This window comes from Amborella trichopoda, chromosome 9, assembly GCF_054954075.1.
Source record: "Amborella trichopoda isolate Santa Cruz 75 chromosome 9, AtrichopodaSantaCruz75HAP2 v2.0, whole genome shotgun sequence".
NCBI classification, from domain to species: Eukaryota; Viridiplantae; Streptophyta; class Magnoliopsida; order Amborellales; family Amborellaceae; genus Amborella; species Amborella trichopoda.
The window spans coordinates 37,436,932-37,455,825 of NC_142344.1; the positions used below are offsets into that span (position 1 = coordinate 37,436,932).

The 18,894-nt window shown below is 34.0% G+C and overlaps 1 protein-coding gene across 2 annotated transcripts; it reads left to right on the forward strand.

The window, feature by feature from the left end:
* The first annotated feature begins 294 nt into the window (after window positions 1-294).
* On the forward strand, window positions 295-3,977 carry LOC18425690 (putative lysophospholipase BODYGUARD 3). Of its 2 annotated transcripts, none has more exons than XM_006830234.4 (4): window positions 295-1,494; window positions 1,652-1,992; window positions 2,123-2,322; window positions 3,341-3,977. In XM_006830234.4, the coding sequence occupies exons 1-4, from the start codon at window positions 918-920 to the stop codon at window positions 3,657-3,659; spliced, it is 1,437 nt and encodes a 478-aa protein (XP_006830297.1). In that variant the 5' UTR covers window positions 295-917; the 3' UTR covers window positions 3,660-3,977. The 2 variants fall into 2 exon arrangements, 1 of the variants encoding a protein (XP_006830297.1); XR_016041679.1 differs by having other exon boundaries at window positions 300-1,494; window positions 2,136-2,322.
* The last annotated feature ends 14,917 nt before the right edge of the window (window positions 3,978-18,894 follow it).

Consider the following 18,894-nt stretch of genomic DNA (forward strand, 5'->3'; position numbering starts at 1 on the left):
AAGCTTTAAATTTTATAAGTAGGGATGAAAATAAACTTTAAAGTCGCTACAAAGATTTCCAATACTAAACAACATCTTTCAACCCTATTTGAAATTGCACTTTACTTTAACTATTTAAGACCTCAGACTTATACAAATTAAACCATAAGAATATGGCCCATAGTGTAACTCTCCTAAAATAATGGAGTATGTTTTTTTTTTTTTTGGGTGAATGAATGGGGATATTGGTCCTTATCCGTGGGAGGGATGATACACACATAGAACTTATATATATTTAGACTGACAACTTTACGTCTCTTGCTCTCAAAACAATGAGAAGCCCTACCCTAGGGGTGGGGTGGGGTGGGGTGCACATTTTCACCGAGGGCGGGTGAAGATAGGAGAAGGGGATTGGTTTTTAGAAAAATGGAGGGAGACTTGGGGAGAGAGGCTTGGTAGTAGGGGAGTTCAACCACCACCTACCCCTTTCCTTGGCCAACAACGGATTTAATGTAACAATGAATTCATTATCTGCTACCTGCTAGTACGTGTCGAGGGTGCTGCACCATTTTTCTACTCTTTCTCTCTCTTCGCACTTTTAAGCCATGCTCCTCCCACGCCACAAGACTCACACTAACTCTAGAGACACAAACCTCTGTATTTTTCAAGGGGAATTCCTTGTAGAGTGGGTCTCCCCCCCCCCCCCCCCCCCCCCCTTCCCTTAAACCCCATTTCCACTAAGAACCCATGACCACTCGTCTTGAGAGAGAGAGATAGCGTCCCCATCGGTCTAGCTTGAAAGCTACCCCAGGAGAGAGAAGAGACTGTCTTCTAGAGAGAGTGTGTTTTTAAAGAGAGAGAGAGAGTTACCATGTCTAGTGATTCCACATAAGTAGAGGTGCCAAAGGGTGGGATTTTCTCTCTCAAGACTCACAACAATGGTGGCCACTTCTTCAGCCAAAATGGTAGCAGGAGCTTTAGTCATGGCTTCTGGTTTTGCTCTAGAGGCTGTAAGCTTTTTAGTGTTCAGCGTTTTAGACCTCTTGGACGTGGTTCTGTGTATTGTTTACAAAGTGATCGACTACGCAGTGGAATCAGAGTGGAGACCATGTTACTGCTCTTCGGGGAAGGAAGCCATTACAAGTAGTGGCAAGATCTTGCTCTCAGAGCAAGGGAAAACGAAGATAGTGTGCCTCTGTTCTAGCAAGCTCCAACTAGAGGACATATCGGACACACTGTACACGAGAGTCTCACGTGTGTCGGAGATGTCCAGGTTGACGGCCGCGAGGCTGGCGAAAGTGGCGGAGCAGCGGGTGGTGAGGCCGAGAGAGAGGTTGATGGGAGGGTCTGTGCGCTCGACCTTTCGGATCAACTCGACCATTGTCGAGATGTTGCAGGGGAGGGTTAATGGCGCACACCCTGTGCCCCGATGGTCCGACTGTGATTGCAAGACCTGTCTCTCTTGGACCTCTTCCTCTAAGGAGACCCTTTATGTCCACACTGATGGCGCAAAAGGTATCTCTCTTAGAAACATTGCAGTGTCACTCATTCTCCTACTTACTTACTGTAATATTTATGCAATTTTTTCTTCCATCTTGAACATAAAAAAGGAAAATGCACCTTCAAAATGTACTAAGCTTGTGAAAATGGTGGCTCCTAATCTATGATACAGGGGACATTTTGGGAAAGGAATGCACAGACGTCCTCTTCATCCATGGCTTCATTTCTTCATCTGATTTTTGGACTGAGACCCTGTTCCCAAACTTCTCCAAAGACGCAAAATCAAGGTATCGACTCATCGCTGTGGACCTTCTCGGCTTCGGTAGAAGCCCAAAACCGACGGACTCACTGTACACATTGCGGGAACATATCGACATGATCGAGCGGTCGGTGCTCGAGCCCTTCAGGGTCAAGTCCTTCCACATCGTGGCTCACTCCCTAGGCTGCATTCTCGCTCTTGCCCTGGCCGTCAAGTACCCTGGCTCGGTCAAGTCCCTCACCCTTCTCGCACCGGTAAGAACCCACATCCCACCAAAAGAAACAAGAAAAAAAGCTCTGGTTTTAGTTTTTGGATGAGTGAAAAAGCTCTGTGATCAAGCAAGCGATTGAATCGCCAGTGTGTTACCAAAATCTTTAAACGCAGCCATATTTTCCAGTACCCAAGGGCGAGGCGTCCAGCCAGTTCGTGCTCCGCCAGGTCGCTCCACGCCGCGTGTGGCCCCCCATCGCCTTTGGCGCATCGGTCGCATCCTGGTACGAGCACATAAGCCGCACCGTATGCATCATCTTGTCGAAGCACCATCGCCTGTGGCACTTCCTGGCTCGCCAAATCACCGATAACCGGTCAGTCACCCCACCCACTCTCTCTCTCTCTCGCTGTCTTCGATATCCACCTTCTCACTCTTTTCCAGCTTCTTAGTTTGTTCGTTTTGGTAACTAAACCAAACAACTTCTTATTCCCAGTCTCTAAGCTCTTTCCCATTTGTTGTTTGGTTGTTAGGATAACAGTTAATAATATCAATAGTAAAACGTTTATATAAGTTTCCAAGAATTACATATGCACCTCAAAAATCTATTGAAAAATGTTCTTTTAATGTTGAAAAACCTCTAATTGATAATCTCAACATTGAAATGTATGAATATGAAAAAAACAAAACGATTTTGAGCCCCAAAAATAGTGCATCTTGCAATACATTATTTAACCGTCCATTTTCAAAATTTTCATATGTTTATAGATTTATTTGATTTTAACCATTTTTAAAGTTTAAAATTTTATACTCAGATATAAAATGGATTTTGAGATAAGGACGAGGTTTGTATAGAGCCGAGGCTCTAAACTATCAAATTAGAGCCGACCTTCAAATAGTATCGAAAAATATAGTTTCAATATTAGAAATCTTTGACTAACCTTAAAAAATATTTCTTTTTTTACTTATAAAATTTAAAGGTTTAAAAGTAGTCTAGATCGAGCAGATCTATGAAAACTTGAATAACTTAAAAATTGACGGTCCAAAAATGCATTACAAGATGCACTATTTCCAGAACTTGAAATCCTTTTTTTTTCTCAAGTCCATGTATCTTGATATCAAGATGATCAATTTGATGATCAAAACAACCTCTTCTAGTGAAAATTTTGAATTAGGCTCTAATTTGATTGTTAGGCTCTATATAAACTTTTCCCTTAATATGATTTTAAGAACTTTTTCACCAAAATTATATGTTATAATAAATTTTGGAGGTATCACTTACTTGGATTGTTTAAGGTTGCAATCTTATGGAAGAAACCACAGGCAATACCAACAAAATTATGTATAATTACGAATAAAAAAAGAAAAATCGATTAATAAATGGAGATATACAGGATGAGGACGTTTTTGGTGGATGTTTTCATGTGCCACACACACCACGCTGCGTGGCACACGCTGCACAATGTGATTTTCGGAGCGGCCGGAAAGATGGACGGATACCTAGACACCGTCAAGGAGTTGGGGTGTGAGGTGACGGTACTCCATGGTAGAGACGATGAGCTATTGCCCGTCGAGTGTAGCTACGCCGTTAAATCAAGGGTGCCTAGGGCTAATGTTCAGGTGGTGGAGAAAGCGGACCACATAACTATTGTGGTCGATAGGCAAAAGGCATTTGCAAGAGAGCTTGAAGAGATTTGGGTGAGGAATTGCTGAAAACATTTGGCCTAAAAATACACAACACAGTGAGCCTGCCTCCTTGGAATTGTGGTGAGAGAAAGACAGGATTCATGGTGGCAACAAATTGGGGAATAACGATCTCTATCCAGTCAGTTTATCCTCTTCACTTGTTATTTGTGTTCCTCTCAATCCTTTAAATCCATAAACTGTAACCCTAAATCGTTTGTTCATCTCTCTCTCTAAAGGGTTCTTCTATGTCTCTCTGTTTTGTTTTTTGCTTCCATATTCTTGGAGTAAGAGAATGTTTGATTCTAATATTATTTCGAATCAAAGGCCCTTTGAATTACTCTTTAAGCTTTTTGCATTACTCTCTCTCTCTCTCTTAACTTTGAACGCCTATAAGACGGTTCTGCAGGATCATACTGTGATCTACTCCCCCTCTCAAAATGCCTATTTAGGAAGGTTATTTTTATTCTAAAATTTCAGGAACCATATAAATATTACTAGATGATATTTTTTAAATAAAAAATGTTGATCATTTAATCTTGAAGTATTAGTTTTTTCCGGTATATAGAAAGTCAGAAGGGAAAATTTTCTATGTGACCCCACCCGCATATAACGGCTTGAGTCACATTGTTACAAGCTAGTTCTTAATTGTCACATCTTTCTCATGGCTGTTTTTTTTTTTTTATTATTCTACAATAATTTTGAAGCAAAATCTAGGGCATTTATGGAATTAACAATGGTGGACATGATCAAAATAATAAAAAAATATTTCCGGATAAAAGTTACAATAATACCTTGGAAAATTGTAGGGGCATTTTGGTTATTTATTTTTTATATCTAGTTCTTAACCATCAGATCTTGCTCATAGTTGTTTATTTTTATTGTATAAATAATTTTGAATCAAATTTTGAGGCATGTATAGTTCTGATAAGGGCATACATGATAAAAATAATAATAATAATTTCCGATGATAAAAATTACTAGAATATCTATAAAAATTGCAGTGGTATTTTGGTTATTTATTTTTATAAAAAATAATTGTTTTTTACTTTTCCAGGTTCACACTATGATAGGACGCCCAAAAATATTTTGTAAAAAAAATTAAAAAATTAAAAAGTGTTTGGCATGACATTGTGGTATGAATAATCACACCAAATCGAACAGCTAAAAAGTTGTCACATATAACTTATATGTTGTTGGCATCACATAGAAACATTTGCCTAGAAAGTTTATTTCATAGTTTTTTTTATTGAGATTAGCCTATGGGTAGTAGAAATCACATAAATGTAAGATCTAAAAATGTATTCCTAACATGTTTTTGCTAAAAAAAAAGTAAATAGATAGTGCATTCCTGCAAGAAAACTTTTTGGCCTTAACTTTTGAGCTGAAACCGTGTATATTTTGTGGATTTTGAACCATGGAGTGCATTAAACCATTCACGTTAGCCCACCATAATTGATGTCAGTTTGCCATAAATTGAGGGCGGGGAGAGAAGGCCTCACCATTTTATTGACTTTCGTATGTGTCCATGACTCGTACTATAGAAGCAATCCATGGGTATATGGAGTCATTTTTCTTGCAAATGTAAATAAATGTGGTAGTATTTGCGTTTGTTGGGCATTTAGGTACAGTTAGGTCGCTTACCCTTTTGTAGGTCCATGTCTGGCCATCAATTAAGCCAAGGACCATAGCAAAATATTAAGAGAACAAACACATTGAAAGTTGTATTTAGAGACAATGATTCAGGTAATTTAGTGGGATGCACATTATTTAATGAAGTTTTCACCAATACAATTATTCAGGTGATTTAGTGGGATGCACCTTTATTTAATGAAATTTTTACCAAACAAGAGTAAAATTTAAGTTTTAGAGAGAAACTAGTATTTTGAAATTTTAAAAAGAGAAACTATAACAAATTTTAAATAGAGAAACTACTAAAACTTTTAGAGAGAGAGAAACTATCTCAAATTTTAAAAGAGGGAAACTATATCAAATTTCAAGTTTTAGATAGAGGAAGTATATTAAAATTTTAGTGAGAGAAATTATATCATATTTTAGAGAGACAAACTACTTGAAAAATTTAGAGAGAGAACCATTCTCAAAAAATTTCAAGAGAGAAATTATATCAAATTATATATTTTAGATGAATAAAGTATCTTAAAATGTATATCAAATTCTAGATAGAGAAACTATCTGAATTTTTTAGAGAGAAACTATTTCAAGAATTTTAGAAAGCAGAACTACATCAAATTTGAATTTTTGGAGAGAGAAAGTATCTTAAAACTTTAGAGAGTAACTAATCAAATTTTAGAGAGAAATTATTTGAAAATTTTTAGAGAAAAAAAATATTTAAAAAATTTTAGAGAAAGAAAGTATCTCAAATTTTAAGTTAAAGTCTCTCAAAATTTAAAAGAGATAAACATATCAAATTTTAGAGACTGAAACTATGTCAAATTTTAGATACAGAAACTATCTTAAAATTTTAAAGAGATAAACGATCTCAAATTTCAAGTTTTAGATAAAGTATTATAAAATTTTAGAGAGTGAAACTATATCAAATTTTAGATAGATAAACTACCTAAAATTTTTTAGAGAGAAATATCTGAAAACTTTTAGTGAGAGACTATCTCAAAATTTCAAGTTTTAGAAAGAGAAAGTATCTTAAAATTTTAGATATATAAACTATATCAAATTTATGAAGAGATTCAATCTAAAAATTTTAAGGAGAAAAACTATCTCAAAATTTTTAGATAGAGAAACTATCTTAAATTTCAAGTTCTAGAGAGATAAAGTATCTTGAAATTTTAGAGAGAGAAATACCTAAATTTTTAGAGAGAGAAACTATCTTAAAAATTTTAAAATCAAAATTTAAGCTTTAGAGTGATGGGGTATCTTAAAAAAATTTAGAGAGTAACTATCTCAAATTTTAAGTTTTAGAGAGAGAAACTATATCAAATTTTAGAAAGAGAAACTACCTATATTTTATTAGAGAGTAACTATCTTTTAATTTTTAGAGAGATAAACTATCTCAAATTTTATGTTTTAGAGAGAAACGGCATCAAAATTTAGATAGAGAAACAACCTGAAACTTTTTCAAGAGAGAACTCTCTCAAAAATTTTAGAGAGAGAAATTATATCAAATTTCAAGTTTTAGAGAGAATGTATTTTAAAACTTTAGAGAGTGAAACTATATCGAGCTTAGAAAAAGAAATTACCTAAAAAATTTAGAGAGAGAAATTTTCTTAAAACATTTAGAGAAACTATATCTTATTTTAAGTTTTAGAGGGGGAAAGTATCTTGAAGTTTATTGAGATAAACTATATCAAATTTTAGAAAAAGATACTACCTGAAAACTTTTTGAGATAGAAACTTTCTAAAAAAATTTAGAGGGTGAAATTTTCAACTATCTAACATTTCAAATTTTAAGAGAGTGAAACTACCTCAAAATATTTTGAAGAAAAACTGTATCAAATTTAAAGTTTTAGACAGTTTTTTCTCTAAAAATATTGAGATAGTTTCTCTCTCTAAAAGTTTTTAGGTAATTTCTCTCTAAAATTTTATATAGTTTATCTCTCTTAAATTTTGGTAAAATTTTTTAAAGAAAATTATATACATATCCGTTATACTTTACGTCATTACGGATCTACCAAATACTTTCCGTTATTACATTTGTGTCCGATTTTTATCTTCCATAATGCCTTTATTAAAAAAAATAACTTTGCTCTTTTTCGGATGTTCAACATTCGAATTTTTGCAATTTTCGAATGATCAACATCCGAAAATAGCTGCAGCTCCAATAATGATTTTTGTCATTTTCGGATGTTCAACATCCGAATTTCTGATATTTTCGGATGTTGAACATCCGAAATTTTTCGCGCCAACATTTCCCACGTACAGGCGTAGACTTATTTATTTTTATTTTTATAAAGTTGAAAAAAACTGAGCATTGAATCATCATACCCCTTTTACTGTCCCTTATTACAGTAAACCACAAAGTTAAAGAGATTGACTTACTATTTGGACATGATTGGTACCATTCTTACTATTTTCTTTTACGGTTGATTAATTGAAGTTTATTATCTGTTATTTTTTAGGATATTTTATTTTGTTAATAATATTTGTTGTGCCTTTTTTATTAATAAAATGAATTTGTTTAATATTGATGAAGTTATTTGTTTTACATAATTATTTGTTGTTTGTATAATGTTGATACATTGTATTCCTTGTTTTGGCTAAATAATTGTTAAACTTGTTTGTTTGTATTAAAATTTGTTGTTTATTTTGTGTTTATGTGAGTATTTGTTGTTTTCTTTTGTTTAATGTTTATTACTCACAATTTTAGTAGTACACTATTTTATTCTATTATGTAATACTCATATTTTATAAACCCTAAATTAGTTAGAAATATCTCAATTTTTGGTAATTTTTTTGTATTGATTTTTTGTAACATAAATTTTGTTGTTCATTTAATACAGTAGTATTGACGATAGCTACTGCGGGAGTGCAACTGGTATTTGGATATGGGGGGTCATTTGAGACGAATGCAGATGACAGATGTGTTATTTATAAAGGACGAAAACTGACGGTCACCAATTATAATGGGAATAGTTCCTTGGAGGAACTAAAAAGTCATTTTGCTAATTTAACCAAGTGTGATCCAAGCAAATTTGCTATTATGTACCACAACATAAGTCCATCTAGTGGGCTTGATTTGATTGATGTTAGTGATGATATAGATGTATCTTTTATGTTAGGAGGGGAATATTCAAGAATTGTAGTATATATTGTCGAGCCACAACAAGCATTTGTTGCTGAGGGACCATCTTCAAGGAATAGGTATATCTACAAATTATTTTTTCATCTGTAAATTGCTTTATTTTAATCTTATATGTACAGAAATTGTTACTTCATCTTACATTCTATCTTTTGTCAATAGTCAGCGTAACGCTTTACCTGAGCAAGATCAAAATATTGAAGTGGCACCCAACCTTGAGCTCGTACCAGAGCGTGATAGGGAGGATATTGAACCACTAAAGAGTCGATATAGAGGAGTTGGTAACGAGGTTCAATTAAATGTTTGGCAATTTTTTAAAAATATTAATGAATGCCGATATCATCTAGTTTATTTTGCAATCCACAACAATTTTGTTTTAACATTTAACAAAAGTGAATTAGGACGGGTGTGGGCAAGTTGCAAGGCAGAGGGATGCACATGGCAAGTGTGGTGCTTACGAGTTGGCAGTATCGCATACTTTAAAGTGAAATCTATGGTTAAGAAGCACACATGTAGTGATCCAATGCGGAGGGTCCATCAGCCACTAGCTCGTAGTGATTGGATGGCAAAAAAGATTAAAGGCCGCCTTCTTGACCAACCAAAAATTAAAGCAAACGATATTGTAAAAGATGTTCAACGTGTTCACGAGGTCAGGCTTTCTTACATACAAGCTTGGCGGGAAAAAGAAGTTGTTAGAGAAATGATAGATGGATCACATGAACAACAATACCATGACGTCCCCTTGTATAGTGAGAAGATAAGAAGAACCAACCCGAGAATCGAAGTTCGCATCTATACATATGAAAGTAGTTTCCAAAGACTATTTATTGTTTATCGTCCATATGTTTTGTTAATAGATGCAGGCCACTAATTGGTATTGAAGAAACATTCCTAAAAGGAAAATATCAAGGCATTTTATTGTACACTATCGCGCTAGATGCAAATAATGGGTGGCATTTATAGTGGTTGAGAAGGAGAACTACCATAGTTGGTATTGGTTTTTAGGTATAATGAGTGAGCTATTGAATCGGTACCCTAATTTGCCTGTCTTAACCATTATATCAGATCGACAGAAAAGCCTACTAGAAGTAATAGAAAAATGTTTTATCACATGTTTTCCATTATTTTGCATGCGACATATGGGAGAGAACTTCAAGGGCTTTATGAAGAGGTCAACAAATACTAAAGTATTGTTGATGTTGTTTTGGAAGGCTGTTCGTAAAGCCACCATTGGTGGGTTTGAAAAAATAATGTTTAATATACAGTGTACCGACCCGAAAACATATGATTGGATTAAGAATATTCCTCTCAAATTTTGGGCATATGCCAATTTTCCAGGGTCTAGATACAATCATCTTACCTCAAACATGGTCGAGTCTTTCAATGCTTGGATTTTATCGGCTTGAGAGAAGCCGATCATTACAATGTGTGAAGAAATAAGGGTACAGTTGATGATCAGGTTTGAAGAGAAGAGGGAGTTAGGTAATACTTGGAGCGGCATGCTAGTACTGAAGGCCCAAGAATTACTTGCCATGCGGAAGATGAAGACTCGATTTTTGCACATAGTTATATCTGTCATGGACACAGTTTGAGATCCATTATCTTGGGAAGAAATACGCTGTCGATTTAACGCATTGGACACTTCAATAAATTGGGTGGATCAAAATGACCAATACATTTCAACGGTCAAAATGACCAAGTGTTTCAATACATTTACAAGGGTCAAGACTACATTACACGAGTAACCTTCTCTTAGGCTGATACTGTTTCTTTCGTATGTTATATCTTCTGGGTTCTTCTATTGCAGGTTGTGTGGATGAAGCTAGTCTTCTACAGCCCGACTACTTTAATCGACTCCTTCATATCCGGCCTCGTCAAGTCCACCTTCGTCATTATATTGACGTTGCAAAATTTCCATCCTAGCTTCTACGTCACCCATATCCATATGCACAAACTTAGACAATGCTTCAAAAGCGTTGTTAACACGATTATAAACTTCAAGATACCACTTATGTCTATGTGTAAGTTCCTTTGCTAACATGACTGTAGATGCCTGAACTCAAACAAGATTACATAATTAATATATTTAAATAATTTTATATAACTAATAGATAAATAAAATATTATAAGAATTTATAGGTTAATATAAACATATCAACTGGTCATCATAACCTTGAGGTCTCATCATATACTGTGGTTCATGAGCAGGAACCACATCTTCTTCTTCCTAGATATGAGGTTGCAATATATCTTTGGGTGGGTTAGCGACATTATGTATTAGAGGATGAGACACCAGGTTGTACGAGGCCTTGTAATCCTCTGAGGGCAACCCATTGTCAGTATCTTCTACAATTTCAGGCATCATGTGGTTTTGGCAAGACAACCAATGAGCGATTTTGTCTGCATTCACAATTTGCCAATCTCGCTGTCCACCTTGTCTGCTAGCGCTCTTACTAACAACCAAGAGATTCTTAAGAATGCCCTGTTTAGCTCCAAATTGCCCGCGTACTTGATCTGGCATGTACGGCTCGACAATATCGTCAAATATCAGTGTTGTAATGCACATTGCAGTTTGATATGCCTGCTGCCTATTATCTGAAATGACCTCATCAGGCTTGAAATGGGGATTCCAAATTACTTGTTATATGATATGCAATTGGTCAATAAAAATAATTACAAATACTTAAATATATTTGAAAGTAATCAATATCAAATTATACACTAACCTCATTAGGTTGGAGGTTATCAAATTCTTGTCTGATGGGAGGCATTAAGTTATGTGGATTACCATGATATTTCTTCGGTGGCTCCCATCTTTGAAGAGATACTATGCGGTATGGGCCTCATATTTGAAGAGATACTATGCAGTATGGGCCTCATATGCATAATATGCTCATATGATCAAACACTGTAGCAGATCAATATATGATAAATATTAAATATGTTAGAAAAACAGTCTAAACTATCACGCTTATGTCATATACCAAGAAAAACTTTTACCTGCATTAGAGGGGTTGAACCATTAAAATGTCTTCGCTTGAAAGTGCAAGCTTTTCCAAGTGAGAAATAGAGGAATGTAAGGGCTGCAACACCCCAAGCATATGTATCGGCTCTCTCAATATCTTCAAAAAACTGCAAGTACCTTGTTGGCACTGTTGAAACTGATGCATCAATGAATATGGTGACACTGATGAGGAAAAATAGATACGCTCGAGTATATCTATAAACTTGAACAGGGGTTGCATCAAGTGGTGATTCCCTAAAATTTGTCTTCAACCATGTATGCCTCAGGCTTGTTAGGTTGTCATCTGGGATTATACCCAAATTGTCTTCTATATACTTTCGCAGGTCACTGATAGGACGACATGTAACTAGGTTGCCATCCACAACCAGTCATAATATCTTGTATGCATCAAATAGCGTTGGTGTCATCTCACCAATATGAATGTTGAAATGAAATGTGTTGGTCTCAGAACGCCACCTCTCTACATTAGTTGAGACCAAATGATGATCAATTCGGCCTGAGCGAAAGATAGACAAGGGACCTAACCCAGATGCATTTACTAATTCAACTTGCTCTTCTGTTAATTTCCATTCATTTAATTGATAACTCTTCTCATCAATTCTAATTTATTTTTTCTTCTGAAATACAACAAACATACACCATATTAGTCCCAATACATATACATATACTTCTAATAAAATGTTTGAACCTGAGTACAATTTATTGTAAAATAACAAATTAATAGAAAGGGCAATGAATTTATGCAAATACCTATCCTTCCCATATAAAATATGATGTATGTTCAGGATGAAGTTGCATCAAACTAGGGTCCTGAAGACTCTTGGGTATCCTCTATCGGGATGTAAACGATTTATATTCACTGAAATACCATATGGTCACCATGTTAATCATAAGGTTACATATACAGATATTTACTGGATAACAAACAAACAATAATGACATGCTATTCTTAAAAGAAAAAAATTATAAATTTTAGACGATAAACTGGTGTTATAGACCATAACCTAATACTACTCTATCAAAAGAACATGATAATGCAATAGAATTAATTCGAGACAACAATACCTCATAATGCATTTGCATAAAGAATCAATGAAACAATGCTACAAATCGAATGAGCTCTCAAATAAATCTAATCACGAATTATTCTATCCAAAATATAAGTCACATAAATCACATGCAATGTTCAAATGTTCAAACTGAATACTTGCTTCAATCCTAAATCTAGTCATGAAATATATAGGATTTGTCTGATAAGACAACCACAATAAGAGATCAACTAGAAAGGATTAGGATCACAAGAGACATGAAAACGAATTTCCTAACTATAGATATGAATATCAATCCTAATGAGACAAATTATAATGATAAAAGATCGGAATCGCATTACCTATTTGACAAGTATCAAAAAGAAGAAGTACTTGATTAATCTGTAAATGGTGCTATTTTATGAAATATTTCATTGATTCATACATAGAAATGTCTTTCTATATATGTTTAACATACCTAAGATGAATACACAACTTTTTCTAGAGTTAACAAAAAAGATTATAGATAAATACATTTCACAATTATATGTCCAAAGTAAATTTACTCACTAAATACTTTGCAAAATATTCAAAGTAAATGTGTACTTGAATCATAAATCACATACAAATTTTAATTTTTATGCTACTCAATCTATCAATTGCAAAAATCAACAATTTATTAAAATATCACTAAATCTAACACAAATTTGTGCTTAAGACTATCTAATAGTATAAACCCCCAAATTTAAGTAATTTATACTTCTGCAGAGATCACAATTCCACGTTCTCAAAACCCTCAAATTTTAAATATCTAATTCAATCACAATGGAGCCTCAAATTAAATCAATCTATACCCAAATCACAAGAAATAACGAGTATGCTTGAGTATAAACCCTAACAAAAAATCAGGTGGCAATCTAAATATCAAAAATCGACCCACATATCTTCACTATGTGAAACTGCTTCAAAATCTAAGAAATATTGTAACGTACACTGTTGAAAATCAATATCTAAGAACTATCTACTATTCTTTACCAATAGAAGATCAAATAGGTGCACAAAATCACTCACACATGAAGCACTCTGAAACAATGAACAAAAACATAGAAAATAGAGAAGACGAAGTGAAATACACTGTTCGCTCTATTTTCGGATGTTCAACATCGGAAAATATGAAATTTTTGGATGTTAAACATCCGAAAATATGAAATTTTCGGATGTTGAACATCTAAAAATAGTAAATTGAATGTTTTTTTTAAAAGCCCATTTTCGAATGTTGAACATCCGAAAATTTCACTTTTTCGGATGTTGAGCATCTGAAAAAGGGGCAAAGTTGTCTTTTTAAAAAATAGCATTATGAAAAGTAAAAACGGATAGTTGTGTAATAACAGAAACTATTTTGTGTAACCGTAATAACGTAAAGTATAATTGATATGTATGTAATTTTCTCAATTTTTTATAATAGGAGTTTTTTTTATATGTATTGTTGCATACCAAAAATGTGTATTGTAATTTTCATATGAAAATATTTTGCCTACTCCTAAATAGTATAAACCCAAGTTACGCAAATAAATGACCCAAACGAGGGATTTGCATAATCTGGGTATTATCTACAAGCTATCCAAACAGTCATTTCTCAATAATCAGGTTTTTGGTATAACCAAGGTTTGCACAACCATGTTATGATCCAAAACACGGTTTTGTTTACCCTAGGATCCAAACTAGCCCTAAGGTCCGGAGAATAGCTAGTACTATTTCGCTTTCGTGGGCTAGATTTTTTCTTGCTATATTAATACCATGTGGACTAGGCATGTTATTAAGAAGGAAAACATTTATATAAGGGTGAGGCCCTAGACAATCAAAGCAAGGCGCATTTAAAAATTCATTAGGAGAGGTTGTTTTAATGCTGAAAAAGCTTGAAATTCGATCATCTTGATCTCAAGATATATGGACCGGATAAAAAATAGATTTCAAGTCGTAGAATATTGCATCTAGTAAGGAATTATCTATACTGTCAATTTTTTATTTTTTTAAGTATCCATAGATCTGCTCGATCAACACAATTTTTTTATCTTTAAATTTTATAATTAAATATGAAAATAAATTTTCAAGCCATCATAGAGGATTCTGATACTGAAACAAGATATTTTGGCCCTCTTTGAAGGTGCCCCTTACTTTGATTGTTATGGGCATCACTCTTGTACAAATCACACCCTATTAAGAAACTACACTCTTTAGAAAATGTATATGGTGAGACCATTCACTTTTGATATGAGGAGATTTCAATCATTATCGAGAGTTGGGATTGAAATCAAGTGGTTGAGGATGTATTATTCTTTAGGCACAAAGTCCAAAATAGAATTTCGTGAATCCTGAAACATACTTTCTCTACCGCATTTCACATCCAATAGTTAAATTCTTTGTACCAAAAAATAAATGAACTCAAAATATACAATGCTTTAAAAAAATATATAAATTTGGATGGTCAAAATTGCCAGTACTAGTTTCTTGTCATACTATAATAAAATGAGAGAAATGGAATTTTTTTTCTTCTGACAATTCCCAAACCAAAGGGAAAGCTTTCCATGTGACACCACCAGCAAATAAAGAATCCTGATCTCGGGCGTCAAATCTGAATAGATTACTGAGATGACTTGAGTCACATTGTCACAAGCTGACTCTTAAGCATCAGATCTTAAACCAAGGGAAGAGTGATTTATTTTAATTATTTCTCTACAAACCATTTTGCAGAAAAATTTGGGCACGCATATATCTGAGATTGCTGCACGTGATAAAAATAATAAAAAATATTTCCTATAAAAAAAATTATTAGAATACCCCTGAAACATTTTGGGGCATTTTGCTCAATTATTTTCACGAGAAATAGTTTTTTTTTTTTTTTCCAGGTGTGCCTCTAGGAAGGAGATGAGACACACCACAAATTTCACACAAGAAGGTTTTATAGAAAAATATTATAAACCAAATAATGTTTTGGCGTGACAATTGTCACCCTGAGCAATTTTAGCTGTCGATTACATATAATTCATGGGATTGTATACCATGAGACCATTAACCTTTTTTACAAGGTGGTCACTATTGTTTACAACTATTTGATGAAGTTTGATAGCTTGGATGTGCCACAAGTTCGAGAAAATTTCTTTTGAAGTTTGAGCTTAGTCAATGAAATAATTGTAGCCACCCAATTTCACATCCAATGATTAAGATTAATGTGACCACCTTGTATCAAAGGTACATGGTCTCATTTTATACTTTCATGTGGTTGCTGTCACAGAGAAAAAAAAGTCATAAAAATGCCAATAGAAGAATTGTTATAGTGTTTTGCCCCGTCATGGACATGCTATGTCTGTGACGGTTTGGCTAAAAACCATCATGAATATGCAGGATATGTAGCAGTTTCCGTACAATTTTTGTGTGGAAAAAAAACCCGTCACAGACATGCTATGTCGGTGACCGACGGATATGCTATGTCCATGACGGTCTTTAATCCACGTCGTCTGACAAAAATAGACTGCGCCAATCCTATGGGCAAAAACACCATTCATTTTCACCTATAGGTATTGTAATGCAGGGAGAACTTGAAGGAACTTAAAAAAATAACAAGAAACACCTCGACACAAGCAATTTTAGAGAAACTCTAAAACTTTCACCCACCTAAGGCTCAACCCTTAGGCTTCTTTTACAAGACAAAATCATTTTTTTCTCAAAAAGGAATACATGAATGACTCTCTAGCCCATTTATGCTCTTATTTATATTGAAAATTTACTTTTTTGTATAGTATTTATCTATACAACTAACTTTTGACCAAAAGGTCTTAACATAACTATAACTTGAAACTAAACTTCCTAACTTTAATTAAAATATCTAAATTTTTTTTAGAGTTCCTAGAAACTGATAGCCTTAATTTTAAACCCTAAAGTTAAAATCACAATATATATCTTTTAAAATTGAATAAAAATTAAAAGTAAGGATAATTTTTCCTCCATCATTCTCCCCTTTTTGGAGAAAACTCGTCATCGAGTTTTGAAGTATTCTAAGATGAATTCAGCATCTAAACCACATTCTTTATTTTTTTCTTTTTTCAGCCCAAATATTATTCGAGGTAAAAAAATTCGTTCAGAAATGGGTTATGGTGTGCATATTAAGGAATCCATGCAAATTTATTAAATCTAGTTATTCATTAACTCCCATTGGAAATTATGTAAGATACTTGACACTGAATTTTCTAGACTTTAGTGGTTTTCTCAATATTTGATCACTTTCTATAATCAAAGCCATAATTTGTGGTTGAGACGACTATTTTTCCATTACGCTACTCTGATTCCAATGCCCTAAATTTGTTGAACTCTCCAACTCTTCAATATTGATGAGATCTTCAAAGGGCATGATTTGGATCAATCCTCCTGTTGCTTTCTCTCTATATTCTTCCCTCTCTTTTAAAATATCTTCACCATCATCTTAATCCTTAATCATAAATTTGATCTCTTAAGAAATATTGTTCTTCTTCTGAGTATATATCGAAGATTGGTGGTGAATTCTAATCAACAACTTGTAGACTTTCGATACAATTTGTGTCAAAATAAAAAGTATTATCCATCAAATCGAAAACCCTAGAGTAATGATTCACACATCCAGGTCTTCTGTCGCTATCCTTATCACCCGACTCTATACGCGGCATGTAAAAGTAGAAAGGTTTGTACTCGAGATCCCCTTGGGTTGAAGGATCACCGTCTTATCCATTATTGAGGCTCGCAAATAGTTGCGACAGTTGTTGAACTTGCCTTTCAAGTTCCTCAATTCTGTCATCTAAGGGATCACGAAGCAGATCTACAAAAACCCCCCTTCTATGGCCCTTTCTCACTGGCGTAGGTTCACCGAAATCATAAACCCTAGGCAAATAATCAACAAAAATTGCTGAAATCAACAAGATCTTGGTTGTTTTGGACAAACTTTGGCCAAAATCAACAAACTCTAGAACCCACTAGAACTTATCCTCTTTGTTGTTGACCTAAGATACCAAAAAAAAGTAGTACTACAGTAACTTCCATACTACTACATTAATTTCCATACTGCTACAATAACTTCTGTGCCGCTACAATAAATTTTGTGTGGATCGCGGGCTCTAATACCACTTGATGCAAGGAGAACTTGAAGAAACTTAAAAAAATTAGTAAGAGGAATGTGAATGACTCTCTAGCCCATCCATGACAAAGTCTTGTATTTTTTAGACAGTAATTTTCTAGACAAAGTCTTGTATTTCTTAAAGATGAAGGCATGAATGACTCTCTAGCCTATCCATGCCCTTATTTATATTGAGAAATTATTTTTTTTGGACAATATTTATCCATACAACTAACTTTAGATCAAAAGGCCATAACTTAAGTATAACTTAAAACTAAATTCAGTAAGTTTAATTAAAGGGTGCGGTTTGTGTGGAGCCTAGGCTCTAAACAAACAAATTAGAGCCTACCTTCAAATAGTGTAGAAAATTGTGGTTTCAATACTGATAATCTTTGTGATAGCCTTAGTATATATTTTCATCTTTATTTATAAAGTTTAAAGCTTCAAAAATAGTGTAGATCGATAGATCTATGAAAACTTGAAAATCTTGAAAATTGACGATCCAAAACTGCATTACAAAATGCACTATTTCCAAAACTTGGAATCCATGTTTTTTCTCATGTTCATACATCTTGATGTCGAGATGATCAATCTGAGGATATTTGAGCATCAAAACAACCTCTTCTAGTAAAAATTTTAGCGGCAGGCTCGAATTTGATTATTTAGAGTATCAGCTCTGTATAAAATTTTTCTTCAATTAAAATATCTAAAAAGTCCTTAGAGTTCCTAGAAACTGAAAAACCCTAGATTTAAACTCTAAAACTAAAATAAAAATACATATCCTTTAAAATTGAATAAATATTAAAACTAAGTGTAATTTTTTCCTCCATCACATTATGTGGTGGCTTCCCACTTTCCCATAACCAAATAAAAACTATTTGGTAGCATTTCTACACCCGCATAGTTCCAAAAGTTACTGACACAAATGAGTTGGTGTAATTTTTCCCAACTACAAGATGAAAGTTATAGAAATCTCATTGAGTGGCCCATCCAATCTGGCCCTTATATTTGCTCGGAAACATGTGCAAGACGTATTCTTGCCTTATCCTTGTGGGTGTGTTGGGGCCGTTATCTTGGAAGGTAGAGTGGACACTAAACTGTTTCAATGGATATGGGAGTAAATAGACTTCATTGCTAATAAATGGCCTTTCCAGACGGGGCCTTATGTGATTCATGTTCATTGGAATATGTATGTGGCAAAATTGAGATTCACTTTAAATTGGCTATCTTTTTCACCAAATATTTTCTTTCATTGGTTTTTCTCAAGTGAAGGCCCACCCTATGTTGCTTCTTTCTTT